Source organism: Astatotilapia calliptera, chromosome 16 (genome assembly GCF_964374335.1).
Source record: "Astatotilapia calliptera chromosome 16, fAstCal68.1, whole genome shotgun sequence".
Classification (NCBI taxonomy): Eukaryota; Metazoa; Chordata; class Actinopteri; order Cichliformes; family Cichlidae; genus Astatotilapia; species Astatotilapia calliptera.
In genome coordinates, this window is record NC_137437.1 from 35,766,870 (window position 1) to 35,781,777 (window position 14,908).

General features: G+C 44.2%; 1 protein-coding gene across 8 annotated transcripts in view; it reads right to left on the reverse strand.

The window, feature by feature from the left end:
• myo1b (myosin IB) overlaps nt 1-14,908 on the reverse strand; it is a 55,484-nt gene that overhangs the window by 24,667 nt on the left and 15,909 nt on the right. For all 8 annotated transcript variants that reach the window (XM_026145214.2, XM_026145211.2, XM_080290998.1 and 5 more), the window contains exons 4-7: nt 5,942-6,036; nt 3,703-3,807; nt 2,189-2,235; nt 659-722 (exon numbers count right to left, since the gene is read on the reverse strand). In XM_026145214.2, the coding sequence (XP_026000999.1) occupies nt 659-722; nt 2,189-2,235; nt 3,703-3,807; nt 5,942-6,036 (311 nt within the window). The remainder of the gene's footprint in view (nt 1-658; nt 723-2,188; nt 2,236-3,702; nt 3,808-5,941; nt 6,037-14,908) is intronic.

Genomic DNA, 14,908 nt, shown 5'->3' on the forward strand with positions numbered 1-14,908 from the left:
GCCACACTCAGTACTCAGCTTTACTTTGAAGAGAAGGAAGGATTCCACTTTCTGCTGCAAAGCCTCCTGAACAGCGTTTATTTAATGTTCCCTCAGCCTCAGATAAGCAAACACACATTCAAGCATCCGTGCGGGAACAATATTGTGTTATGTTGTGACTAAAGGCATGCCAAAAATGTCTCCCCACTATCATTACCAACGCTACTGAGAACTTCTCATAAATCATAACCAGCTATTCTCGGCCGTAGGAAGCAGCGAAGGCTCAGAGGAGGTTCGTCTAAAACATAATGAGCAGACAGGAATCCATCCAGGCCTGGAAGAGCAGCCGTGTAGCTAGCCAGCTCGGTCTGACCAAGTCACATGTCAGCAGCTGCTTCTCACAGACCATCTTTGTGTCTGACTGACTCAGGCGAGCAGACAGAGGTTCATTTGTGCCTCGGCTGTCAGCTTCCGTCTTTGTTTCTGTGACCTCTGCCGGGGAAACCAGCTCAGACAAAACAATGTGAACAGAGGCGAGATCAAACCAAAACACTGCCAAGGAGCCGAGGGGGGAAAGACGAGGCTGGAATGACGGCGTTTTCGGAGGAATGTGATTTACAAATATTTAAAATATCAATCAGGGAAAAAAAAGAAGCTTTCTTTCCATTTTATTACTCACAGTTACTGATGACTCCGCCCAGGGGATCTCCTTTGAAGTCAAACTCAATGTCCATGTACTTTCCCTGAGGGTCAAAGAGCAGCAGTTAGATTTTATTGCCATTGTCTATTTTTAAAAACGTCGTATAGATTCAGTCGGTCGGAGAAGTGTAAGGACTCCGAGCACCTAAAGATAACAGGGAGGCGTGACCTCTTTTTAAAAAATGACATTCAGGCCTTTTTTCTGACTCTCTCTGAAACCTGGAAGTTGAGACAGAGAGTCCTGTGTTTGGGCTTTTTCCCTCCTCTGATGTATTAATAGCAGACAGCTCCTCTGAACAGGCCAAGCTCTGCTGGTAAATGGGTTTTAGCCAAACTCAATAAGCCTGCTGCACTCAGCAAAATGAAGAGCCAGCTTGACTTATAGTTTTCTGATCAACCGATGGCGTTCTGATGAGCTGATATCTGGTGAGCGGGCCTGAGGTTGCTGCGAAGGTTAGCTAAATATAAACAGATCAGGGTCATAATCCGTTATAACGCTCACCGCTACAACTGCATGTCCGTGCACCGGCATGTGCTGCCATCTAAAAGTAGGCGGATGATTAAAAACCGTGTGCACGGTGACACAAAAACTGGGACACGACAGGTAGGTTGGCAGTTCGCCTGCGAGCTGGCACACGCTGGGAGAATCGTTTTCTTTTACAATAATCGAGCGTCAGGCACAAGAAGGAGAACAAAGTTCAGTCCTGGGGGGCTGGGGTGTTACTGAAATAGACTTTTTTGGGATGGACTGCCAGCTGCTAAGATGAAGTGACTTTTTCTCTTTGAAGAAACTGCAGCTAACTAAACATTCATGTTAGAAACATTTAGAAATGAACAGCGATGGAAATCACAGGAGATCAGACGTCCCCAAAATACTGAACTGGGCAGTTTGAGGAAAACAAAGGCAATGTTACAACTGCAGTTACATTGTTACATTGTAACATTGTAACATTGAAATTGCAGTGTGTGTGTGTGTGTGTGTGTGTGTCTCCAAGGACCAAAGCAGCTACTTAATCACCCTTATGACGCCAGACCTATGTTAGAGATAGGCATTAAATTTCTGCTTTTCCAACAATCAGATTCAGAGAGATACGAGACGCAGAGGAACGGGCGGCGCAGTGTAGGTGAAAGGCCTCGTCCTGCTCGCTTTATGTAAAGAGCATTTCCTGAGGCATGTGCACATGTACTATATCAAATGTGCAAAGCCTGCTCAGACTGAGGGGGCGTGTGGACCCGTCTACTGGGAAGATCCAGGGTCTCAGATTACATGGGAACACAGGGAGGACACCAAGAAAATCACCTGTATTTGAAAAAACATATTCACATGCATGATAGTCAAACTACCTCACATGCATGAAAACACATTCTGGAGTAATGTTGCCATAAACACAAACAGTATAAGCACACAGGACATGCACACCAAGTATTCAAGAAACAAAAGCTTTCTGAAAAAGAATGTGTGTCACGAGATCATTTTTCCAAACCACAGAAGCTCGTCCTGCATACTTACAAATCTGGAAGAGTTGTCATTTCTTACAGTTTTGGCATTTCCAAAAGCTGAAGAGAGGAAAAAAAGAAAAATCAGACACAAATAATTAAACTAATGGATTCAGAAAGCTTTACAAATAATGCAAAGCTTGTGCAAATAACCTCAGAGTAAAGTTACCGCCGATGCATTGCAGAGAGGCCATTAAGAATATTCAAAACCTTCATAATGATCCCTAACCTCGTGCCCGAGTCCAGCTAGCTGTCAATCATACATGGCCTGGATGTCAAAGCCATTTGTACTGATGAGGCCCCATAATTCTGGGTGGATTAAGCAAAGCACCAGGGCTTTGCAGGCTTAGGGCGGGCTGAACCTTGATGTCACGCCACGTTCAAAAAGTGCTTCAATGCGGGCTCCTGCTTGTAAATAAACGTAACTAAAGGGTTCATTAAATATTCATTTTTGACACAAACAACTTTGTGTTTCGTGCACAATCAGGCCTTTCAGAACATCTCCCTGCTACGACCTTTCCATTGGCTTCACACCACATTTCTACATAAAGATGCCATTAACGTGTCACGCATCACAGCGCTATTAGCATAACTGCTTAATTGCTGATAACAGCTGATTAATGTGCATTTAAGTCGGCGGTTGCTGTGAATGTGTGGGCTGCTAGTCTGGCACAATGGCAGCCAGAGGGAGAGGAGGACGGGGAAGGAGAGGGCTGGAGGAAGATAAAGAGACGTAAATGAAAAGAAACCGAGGGCGACAAAGAACGAAACCAACGCGTATCGTGTCGCAGAGCGCGAGCGTGACGGATCCGTCGTGTTAAGCGTGACTCTGTTCCCTTTCCCCCTTCTCAGTGTTAGGGCAATTAGACTGACGTGAGCTAAACTCTTGCAGATGTGCGGGGTTTTCTGCAGCAACCCGGGCATACAGCTTCATCATTCATGGGCATTTCCTGTCCACTGCCCCCAATTAAAATACAGCTGTTTGTGTGCCAGAACTGAGCTGTGGGAATGAGTGTGTGTGTGTGTGTGTGTAGCGTCCCGTTTAGCTAAGAAAATAAAAAAGTGTATTATACAGTATTTATAAGATCCCTAAAGTTATTTTGCGGATGAGTTAACTTGCCTGTGATTACATTTCCATGGTTATATAATCATCTGTGTTTACAGATTAGCTAAGCTAGCTAAAAGAAATGTTTTGTAGGTTGTGTGACTAACTGCCAGGAGCTTTGCATTTGCATTTTTGTTTTGGTGTATTGTGCATTTGGAAATCAAGCCAAAATATCAAAGACCATCATTAAACGCTCTCATGCAGCGGTTTGCAGTGCATTTACAGTCGGGCTGCAAATATCCTGCACAGTCTTCTCGTTTCCTAAACGCCGAGTAAAGAAAGCCGCTTTTCTCAGCTGCACTTTGAAGATCTCTTGAATTAGAGCAGCTCTGGCAACCCCTCAACACACATCCACCCTCCAAACGTGAACTTCAGACAACCCAGCTCCTGAATTGGGACGCAGCTTGGGCATCTTCACTCACCCTCCAGCACGGGATTGGACTGCAGCAGCTGTTCCTTGACCTTATTCACCTCGTGGCCCTTCCCACACACCGCTGCCACATACGACATTACCAGCTTACTGGCCTCTGAAACACACACACAGATAAATATAATGTGATTCACATGACTGAGGGACAAGTGCAGAGATGTCGACCTGTTTCACCATCCCCTATAAAAATCCCCCTTACATCATCCCCCCCGACAGCCATCAGAGCAGGGTGTGGACCGTTCGTTAGGGTGCAGAGCAGAGGAGGAGGTCCCGTTATAAAGACTTGCTTTGTTAAATTACACGGTGACCAGAATTGCATCACATTATCATCATTCATACTATGATTACACTGAAAGCCAGGGGAAAGCACGGGAATAAAACTTTCTGTGGAGCTGAAAGTGATTTAAAAATGCTCCAGCACAGCGTGCTGCAACTAAGACACGTTTCCCCAAAAATAATTCTCTGCTTGGCTCAAAAAGCTACATGTCCTGTCTGAACAAGCGACAAGCCTCGTCGGACGACGGCTGGCATCAGGATCGTCTCTCCTGACCAGAGAGCGGACGGTGACCCAGAACCGGCGATGCGTGCGGCGTGCCAGGCAAGGACGGGAAAGACCTTCAGAGCAGTCGTCGGTACAGATTCCTGATTAGTCTGGCAAACAGCTCGGGACACGTACTTTTATCTAAACATAGGAAAAAACTTTTCTGAGTTACAAGCTGAGGACTTTAATCCTCACGTTGTTATCTCTCAGGTTAGGAAAGTAAACGTACTCCGTCTGCAGACAATAAAAACTGTTATGTCTCCTGCACACTGAGATGGAATCTGATAATAATTTTGGTCACATCCCCTTTATAGAAGCCACAGTCAGAGAGAGCCTGAAAAAAGAAACCCCTATCACACTTTAATGTCAATGACCCATATCGATAGGGTTGGTTTTGATGGCCTCGTTTCACTGCAGAGCTTCGGGGCTGATGAGATTACCGAAATCCAAATTTATCTCCGACTTGGCTGCAGAAACGGCTCCTCGGAGTCGTTTTTTCTTTTCCCTCCAACAACCAGGAGAGGTTTGGAGTTGGAATAAAGCCTGGTGCATCCTACAGAACAGAACACGGCCGGTCTGACTGCACTGTGCCCCCCGTGGTGGACGCCACTGATGCATCACTGAGAAATAATCCTGGTTATGGATAATATATATTCCTACACAGTGCTGACAAAGGCTGCAGGCAAAGTTCTGCTGGGAAATCGGAGCTCCTGTCAGAGATCAGCATAGCAAGAGTTTGAAAGCAGGTTACACAAAGGAAATGTATTGATATGCTGGAACTTCTTAGCTTTATTAATAATGCAACTTGTTGCTTAAACATGTGGTGTTCAGTGTATTCAGATTTTTAGGGGGTGATGTAGGATGATGGAGAGGTCTGAAAAGCCCTCAAAAAATACGACAAATAAAGTACAGCTTTAGAAAAATGAAAACATAACAGTCTGAGGTCATTAAGGTTGTTTTGCACAGCCTTATAAATGCATGTAGGGATTTTGTACAGCTTACTCGGGCTGCTGCCACGTCTCACCGAGCCAGAACGTTCTTCGGGACAACGTTGGCCGTGCGAACAGGTCAGAGTTTGAACTCAAAGTATGAATGAATGTCTGCAGCTGCACTGAGCTGCAGCAGCACTCCCAGAGCCAACACGCAGTCAGATGCATACTGCTGTTACCTGTGACACAGCACAGGAAATACCATCCTCTTGTGTTTCTGTACAGTATGTGAAACTGCTCCAGAACATGGATACACCATCATAAAAACCACACAATATGGAAAAAGGCTTCAGTCTGATGGAAAGTCCAGCCTTTAAGTGTTCATAACAGTGTGAATGTGACTGACTGGCTCTGAATATACATAATTTCACAAATATGAGGAAACCACAGCCGTGTGTTTGCTGCTGTAATATGTCTACCGCCATGACTTTATGTGAGCAGAGTCATTATCTAGTTTCATGTCCCAACACGATGTTCTCAAAACAAAACTGACATCAGCTCCCTTTTATGGAGGATTACATCCCACAGCCCTTATCGGCTTCTTTACAAGTTATGACTACATTTAAAACAAAGAACCGCTGAGCACATGAAGTGTTAGACACTCTGTTAGAGCCTGATTGAAGGTGTTCGTTCAGTGTGGTGAGGTGATCCCGTTACCTGCTCTGAAGTTATGACACAACAAAAAAAAACTGAGCATTTACCAGTTTTCCCAGCTCCGCTCTCCCCTGTGATGAGAATGCACTGGTCCTTGTCCTGGTCCCTCAGCGAGCGGTAGGCCTCGTCTGCCAAAGCGTAGCTGCAAAAGCACAAACCCGAAAGCCTCCACGTTACATTTGCACACAGCTAACTGCTGTTCACGTATATTCTCTGACATTTTGTGGGTGAGGGCAGTTAGAGGTCGTTCACACACGCTGCACGCTTATGTGCCAGGCTGCATGGCGTCTACACTAATCACCAGCACGTGGGATCACTGGCTTGGATCGGGACATCTTGGACATGCACAGACGTGCAGTGAGCTGCAGCTTTATTTGGCTGGCCTGTCCTCGGGATTTGGCTCTGACAAAACTTAATTATTAAAATGATGTCACAGCGACTCTGATTTGTTGTATATTTATACACATATTGAAACCTTTACATATAAAATGCATTTTTAGGAATCTGCCTGCTTTAATAAAACCTCAAGAGGTCCCCGAATAATGAAAGCAGTCTACGTGAAACCGACCTGGGTGGATAATTAATGATACAAAGGTTAAAAAAAAACCTACGTCTTACATTCTGGGACAACAACACAAAGGAAAAGTGAAACTACAGTTTCGCCCCCACTCAGTTCCACAACAATACATTATTTGTTCTCTTAATGCAGGAAATCCCCTGTGATGGTCTGAGATCAGGGTGTGGATGTACGAGGGCCATATCGCAGTGACAGCTTTTTATCTCTTGTGGCAAAATGGTCTATAATTCTGACACGATATTCCCACAAAGACAGAGCGCTAAGGAGACGCCTGCGACAACAACTTTTTACAGCTTCCATTTGGCAAACAGTCGTTCACAGCGCGGCAAGAGCTGCGTCCAACTTTCTCCTCCAACAGGACACGAGACGGCAAATCAGCTGTTCCGGCCCGTACTTTGGCTTGATTCAGGAATTTGGTCCAAAGCAGTGTGTGTGTGTGTGTGTGTGTGTGTGTGTGTGTGTGTGTGTGTGTGTGTGTGTGTGTGTGTGTGTGTGTGTGTGTGTGTGTGCAGGAAAAGATAGAGTGGATTTGCAATATCGGATCATCTAAGACCTCCATTATGAGCTCCGGCAGGATTAAGTAAAGGCTGATGTATTGTGGGGGTGTCACTGGAAAGAAACTGGGATAACACAAATTTTGTCTTAAGCTCATTTCAAACAGACGACCTCGCTGCTCACGTGACCCCGAGAGTCCCCAAGATCTCTACAGATACAACAAGACTCTCTTAGTTCTGATAACATTGAAAGCATCAAGGTCTTAATCTCTCAGCTTTTCGAGTATCAAGCAAAGATCAACATCTTTAAGTTTTACATTTCACATTGAGTAAAGGGTAAACATAGCTCTAGGTCATTTTGGAGGAATGCTTCAGAAACAGCCTCTCCCCAGCGTCTAATTTGCTCTTATTCCTGCCTGGAGGGTGGGAACACTCGAAAAGTCCCAGGTCTCGGTAATATCCCAAATCAAGAATTTATATGCACAAAGTGCACCCGACGTGAACGCAGGGAGGAATGTGACATTCACGGATGCTGACACGCAGCACTACCATTGGGCACTGGGTCTGAACTCTGAACGCTTGCTGAGGTTACATTTATTTGTAGAGGCAATGCTGTTGTCAGATTCAAGTACTCTGCACATCAAAATGAGCTCCAACCATCTGGCTTTAAAACCAGTTAAATTAGGTTCAAAGCGATTTCTAAAGGAAGTGTCATCATTCGAGTTTGTGCAAAGGCTGTCCGGCATCATTCTGTAATTCCTGCTCCAGCTTTCAGAAATCCACCAAGACGTGGAAAATGAAACTCCTGCCTAAATCTAATTTTGGGTGAAGCAGCGAATGCATTAGTGAGGCCGGGGCTGCACGGAGCCGAACTTTAAAGCGTGCAATCACACACTGAACTAACACTGACCCCTGATTTGTAAAGAACTTGATTGCTAGTAGGAAGCCATGACAGAGAGAGTGCCAGAGATAGACAGCCTAGTGAATGTATTCCAGACCACAATATGAAGTTAAAGCTCAGGCGGGCTAATGGAGCTCAAGGTTCTGCACCATCACACATTGATTTGGATCAGACCTCATTCGGCCCTGCTGCCAGGCCTCTCCTTTAACAGCCCCCAGTGCAGGCCCGCAAACAATCCATAAGGTAATGGGCTATACTAGGGCAGCATTTCTCCGACTGACAGGCTGGTGTGAGTAGTAAATATAATTGTGAACTAATATGAAGGAACCCAGAGAAACCATACCACACCAAAGAACAGGATTCCAGTTAAACTCCCATTCAGTCCATTTATTTACCCTGGAGTCCTGTAAATATGGCTAATAAATAATAACCCAGATGTGCTGTAGGCATCCAGGACAACAGTTTGCCAATTCAATTTCATTTATACAGCGTAAAATCACAACAACAGTCGCCTCACAGTGCTTTACTGTAGACCCTACAATAACACATACAGAGAAATACCCAGCACTTTGGCGACAGTGGGAAGGAAAAACTCCCTTTTAACAGGAAGAAACCTCCAGCAGAACCAGGCTCAGGGAGGGGCGGGGCCATCTGCTGCGATTGGTTGGGGAGAGAGAAGGAAGACAGGATAAAGACATGCTGTGGAAGAGAGACAGAGATTAATAACAAAAACACCCAGTGCATCATGGGAGTCCCCAGCAGCCTACACCTATTGCAGCATAACTAAGGGAGGATTCAGGGTCACCTGGTCCAGCCCTAACTATATGCTTTAGCAAAAAGGAAAGTTTGAAGCCTGATCTTGAAAGTAGAGATAGTGTCTGTCTCCTGAATCCAAACTGGAAGCTGGTTCCACAGAAGAGGGGCCTGAAAACTGAAGGCTCTGCCTCCCATTCTACTTTTAAATACTCTAGGAACAACAAGTAGGCCTGCAGAGCGAGAGCGAAGTGCTCTAATAGGGTGATATGGTACTACAAGGTCATTAAGATAAGATGGGGCCTGATTATTTAAGACCTTGTATGTGAGGAGCAGGATTTTAAATTCTGGATTTAACAGGAAGCCAAAACAGGTTTATAGATATAGTCATATCTGAAGGTTACACTTCGTCGTCCCGTGGATTTATTTCCACGCATCCTCCAGGTCAGAAACACTGAGTGTGAAATTAATCGTGAATGTTACGTTTTTGCAGGGAACTGAAACCAACTTCCAGCTAGCAGCATTATTTTTTTCTGTCCCCAAGTATAAGCCTCTAATTCAATCCCCACCCCCACAAGCTCTGATCACAGCCCACCCCCCTGCCCTCTCCTGTACAACCAATCCAACGGGGTTGCATGGACGAGACCTGCCACAGGACATTACGTCACTGCTGAAAACGGCAGCAGAGCACAGCAGATGTCTGCTTTGTGAAAACACTCCTGTTGCCTGACCTGATCCTGACAATGAGCAAACCATCACACAATTATCCCCCCCAGAGGAAGCCTGTGGGCCCGGGGGAAGGGGCGAGTGTACCAGGAGAGGGCAGGGGGCGTAAAATAGGAGAGTGGGGGTCTTTTGCCACGGACTTGTCCCAGTGAGAGACACACACACACACACACACACACACACACACACACACACACACACACACACTTGCTATTCATATTCGTAATTATAATATGAATAGAGGTCAGCAGAAACAAGCCACACCCAAACCTTCACAAGATTTGCATCTTAAAATTGAAGAAATAAAACATTTAATCACCAGTAATTTGTCTCAACTTACAGTTTGTGATAATAATTATTCTGTATTTTTATTAAATGGACAAAAAATAAATAAAAATGTGCATATTTACAAATAAGAGAGCAACATAAAGCTGGGAAATGAGTCTAAACAGCAATTAGAGTTGTGAAGTGATGAAGCATCAAGACCTTGAGAGAGAAAACAGAGAGTGAGGACTAAAAACCCCCCAGAGGCCTCCCTGATCAGTGTGTGGAGATGGGGGTTAGGCTGGGATCAGGCCTTGGGCTGTAAGCGCTGCTTGGCACCTCCCCTAGACATCTGCCTGCAGGCTGTAATTTGGACGTGCACGTGGCAGCGGTGAACACAAAGCCACACTGGCATGAGGTAAGCAGCAGAAAATAGTGCCTTCAGTTCTTTTACCACCAGCCTCTGGTAGCACAGGAGGTTGGTGACCTGAATTTCAAGGGTGGAGTACTTTGAGGAGAGACTGAACATACTTTAATGTCAGGATAGATGGTGATGAAGCTGTAATGTATGGCCTGGAGCCCACCCAGCTACTGGAAGATAAAAGGCTGTCCCCAATTAATGATCATCTTACTCAGGGGCTCTTAGCCGTGTCATCGTGCCGCCTTTTGCACATTTGCGAAGTCATTTTCCAAAAAATCGTTTCATATCTTGCCCTGCAGTGGTAGTTATTGTTACTCGTTTCCATGCATAGGAGGGGGCAGCACAGTAGCCTGTGATCTCAGCGTGACCTGGCTCCTCTACAGGAAATCCGCCGCGCTCCAAAGAAGAAGCCAAGGAAACAACTCTTTCCTGACGCTGTACGGCCAGGTGGAAGAGTGGGTGAGTGCTGCAAGAAACACAGGGACGCGCAAATTCAGTGGCACATGCTTGGAGAGTTTAACCTTGTGGTGTGGGTGGGCAAGAGAGCGGATACGCACATGCACACAAAAGATCTTGATCCTAACAGATGTGCACCATCTGCACACCAAGTAAAACAATGCTGTTCTGTAAAACAGGTGGTAAGGAAAAGATCAGCTCACAGGACGAGCATCTAACAAAGAAGAAGAATATGACTACTGTCTCATAATCAAAGGAGGATTCGAAATGTGCAGCGTGCAATAAGGAACACCTATAACTTACTAAATTGAAAGTTCATAGTTAAGCACAGCTGCCACAGCTCTATAATTTATTCAACACTAGGTCGTCTAAGACCTTGGCTAAATTGCTCATTGATACCATCCACCCATACATCAAACTTTGAAAGGATCTACAGCTTTAATTTATTTTACCACACAGCAATTTAGTGTTCCAGAGCCGAGGAAAACACCAGTCCGAGCTGTGTATGCGATCAGTGAGAAAGCAGGAAATCAGCAGGTTGAGCAAGGTAGCAAACATCCTCAAAGACGCATTCAAGCAAAGAATTTTATCAATCTCTGGCATCAGGCTTTTGTGAATATGCTTTAATACATATTTTTCATGCACACACACATATTCAAATCTATAATAAAAGGTTTGAATGGTGTCATGAGAATTTATGCAAAGGAAAATTTTAAGGAAAGCAAAAGAACCTTGAAAGTAACAATTGTGTAAAAGATGGCCACATGTGCCGAGCTGCAGACAGCATGATGGAAACAGCTTTTTATAGCTTCGAAAGCGCCGTCCAGTCAGGTTTGAGGACTTCCTCTCTTCAGGGCTCCTGGTCACTACAGGCTCAGAGGCCTTTAAATGCAAAACAAATCTCAGTATTTAAGTACGTGGCTGCTGGTACTGAGATAAACGTGTTCATTTATTTTGTTTCAGTGGGCGACAGACTAGGACTGCAGGTCGGCCGGTTTATCACAGAGACTCTTGCTACCTGGCCATGCTGTTGTAATAAAGGTAGAATACTAAGATAAGCAAGGCTGCTTTGAAAGCAACATTATCTGGACGGCAGCATATGCTGCAAAACTTGTTTATCATACAGCATATGTGCAAGTCGCTAATGTCGTGCCATCATGGACGCGGGCTTTTGAACCGGGAGCTGACAGCAGGCCAGATGTTCCCTCTCTTCTTCACCCAAAAGCTGCATTGTTGATGGTTTCCCAAAGTCATTTCAAATCTCGATTTGTTGGACACAACACGACAAAATTGCTTCTCTTGAGTCTGTGTGCTCTAATAACACGTCTACTTTGTTACTTGCTATGACGCCGCAAGGTGTCATAGCAAGGTTACATAATACAGCAAGGTTACATAATACACTGGTGTCAATCTCAATAATAAAATGTTCCTATTCATAGTCATTTGCTTAATATGCAACCTTTGTTCTCAATAAATTAATTCCAATGTCCAAGGTCTACAATCCATGCAAAAATCAAGCTTGGCCCTGATAATCATCCCTACATCTCTCCATGTAACGCCATCAGCTCGACCTTTGGGGCCTGGGGTCAGGCTCTTTGGGTCTGTCAAGTGTGACTGGCAGTAATAACTCACAGCTCACAGACAGATTTGGGCCACGTCCACACTAATGCGTTTTCGATTGAAAACTTTTTCTCCCGTCCACGCTGAGACGGCGTTTTCAAAACACTCTCAAAAGCGCATACATACATACATACATACATCGCAGTGTGGACAGCAAAAATGGAGACTTTCTAAAATGATGACACATGTTAGTCATGTGATGCAGTCATGTGACTAATTAAACTAAGACAGCGGAGGGCGTTACACAGCAGCTGTTTTGTTTGACAGCCCTATTAAAGATTAATATCAGCCTGCACGCGCTCCTGAGAGCTTTTCTTCAAATTCTTTAATTCTCACTCACTTTTGCAACTTTGTACTTTTGTGTTACTCGCAGCAACAACTCCACCTCATTGTGAGTCCATTTAAAAAACTCGCTGCTTTTCCTCCACATTTTGCTGCAACGTTTCAAAGAGCCGGAAAGTAAATAAGCGGCAGACGGAAATGAGGCAGGTCGAATCTTCTTGCGCTTCACGCATGCGCAGGACTGGAACGTAATGTTTTCAGCCGTTTCAATGTGGACGCACAACTGTGTGAAAAAGACCGAAAACACTAGTGTGGACGCGGCGCGCTTTCGGAAGGAAACGCCGTTTTCAAATCTGTCCGGGCTGGTGTGGACGTAGCCTTAGAAATACGAGTTTATATAATAATGTACGTCGTTGTTATATCAAAATGTAAATAAATGATCTGCCTCATAATAACACATAAACCAGTTTGTTATTACTCTCAGTCTTAGTGAGATTATTATGTGTGACAGTTAATAAGACATCAGTTTGTGAGAGTTTACTTTGTGTGTCTGTGTGTTGTTCGGGGCAGATAATACTTACTGAGCACCTGCAAAAAATTAATTAAAGCATGCGGTGTGTGCTCGCTTCTATTGAGGCTCTTCAGCACACAATAATATAAATAAATCTTATTATTGTCGGAGATATAAGGTTGGACGCTGGAACAATATTGCACGCAGCTAATACGAGTCTTATCTATTTGCCTGCGTTTCGGTATGCCTCACATATTTTGTTATGCAAGCTGTGTACACAGATAAAAGCTGCACCCATTGTTCTGACTATGAATAGGCAGAGTTTACAATGGATTTGGACGCTGACACACAGAGCAAATCCATTTAAAAAATATATGCTCGCCGAAGCAATAACTGTCAGCCGCAGCAGTGTTTAATCTGTATCGTGTTAAACTATTGGCAGGTAAACGTATCGTCTTTGAAGACGGGGAAAATCTAAAGCTTTCTAAATTAAACACTGACAGCAGGGTTTTTAGTCTCATGGCATCAAAAAGATGAAAACTGCTCATGTAGAATTACAGCACAAATCAAGAGTCAAAACCAGCACGATCATACTTAACACAGACACGTTTTTCATCTCACGGTTTGTACGTTCAGTAACAAGCAACAGGGGCCCAACGTGAGCAAGAAGCAGGATGTAAGGGACTGCTCTCCTCAGGGGCAACGGGAGGTTATTACCGTCATGACGTCCGAAAAATAATTCGTTTATTCTGCATTTATTAGCCATTTTTTCAGTTTCAACCTGATGGGCTGCTTAAGCTCTACAGGCTCCTAATCAGTGCGTGTACACTGTACTGCATTTTTCTAATGATATAAGCAGCCAGAGTACTGCCTGCATGCACGAATATGCAGCAACTGATTAGAAATTCTTGCATTATCCAGTTGAACACATTTGCATTTTATTCTTGGGTTGATGAGGTGGGTGGAAAAAGGAACACACACACGTTTTCTATCGTCTCACCATTACGCCAACACACATGCTGGAGAGGACTCACGCTGCCCACCTGAGTCAAAGTGCCATTTCAACAAGTGCCCACTTAAATCCACCTACATGCAGGTTCTGAGGTGCAACTTACCAAGGCGTCCTTGAACACAGTATTATAACACCAGAACAGTCCATGTGACTCGTTTGTTACCCAACAGCTCGAGCTGTGCAAATATTCAATAATATGTACTGTGTCCTTATTTCATATTATTTATAACATGCATAAATCCACATATTGCCTTTTGGTTAGTGTTAGATAGCACAGGTGTGATATCATCCTGCAGTAAATGACTCTGAAGTCCACATCCAGTGAGTAAACTTTATTTCTTCCAACCATATCTTGTTCAAAATAAATAAAATACTAGCAGAAGCTGAAAATTTCTGGATCAGAGTGAAAAAAGGAAGTGAAAGCTGAAATCTGTGAGAAGGATGAAACAGTTGTAAACTCGTGGAGAAGGGTTAACGCGTTATACGTAGTGTAATTAAACATTACATAGGGTCGCATTGAGAGATCTGATATATGACTGTTATCAGACAGGAAGTACAGTTAGTTTACACGTGATACCCAACCTTTGACCTCGTGAGCACAAGTCTTTCTATTAAAAGTGTAATAACAATGATTTATGTCACCAGTGCTTCTAACAGATGCTGCAGGTCCTTCACATTATGCTTAATATGACTGGACCTGGACCAGTGGGAAAATAATAATAATGAAGAGCAAAGCTCAAATCAAACAACTCTACTTGAAGTGTAATTGTATTCCTTTATTGTTTTGATTAACTTTTGAGCGCCTCATGCTGAGACAGATCTTAATACTGACGTCAAGACACAGACGTGACAGCTGGAAGTGCTGATGCACACCATGGTGATGAAGCTCTGTGGTCAGCGCTTCAGTCAAAACTTTATTAAACATTAGGAAAATGTGATCCTTGTCTTGACTGTCAGCACACAGTAATGGTGGCTTCAGAGAGGACACTGACTTTAA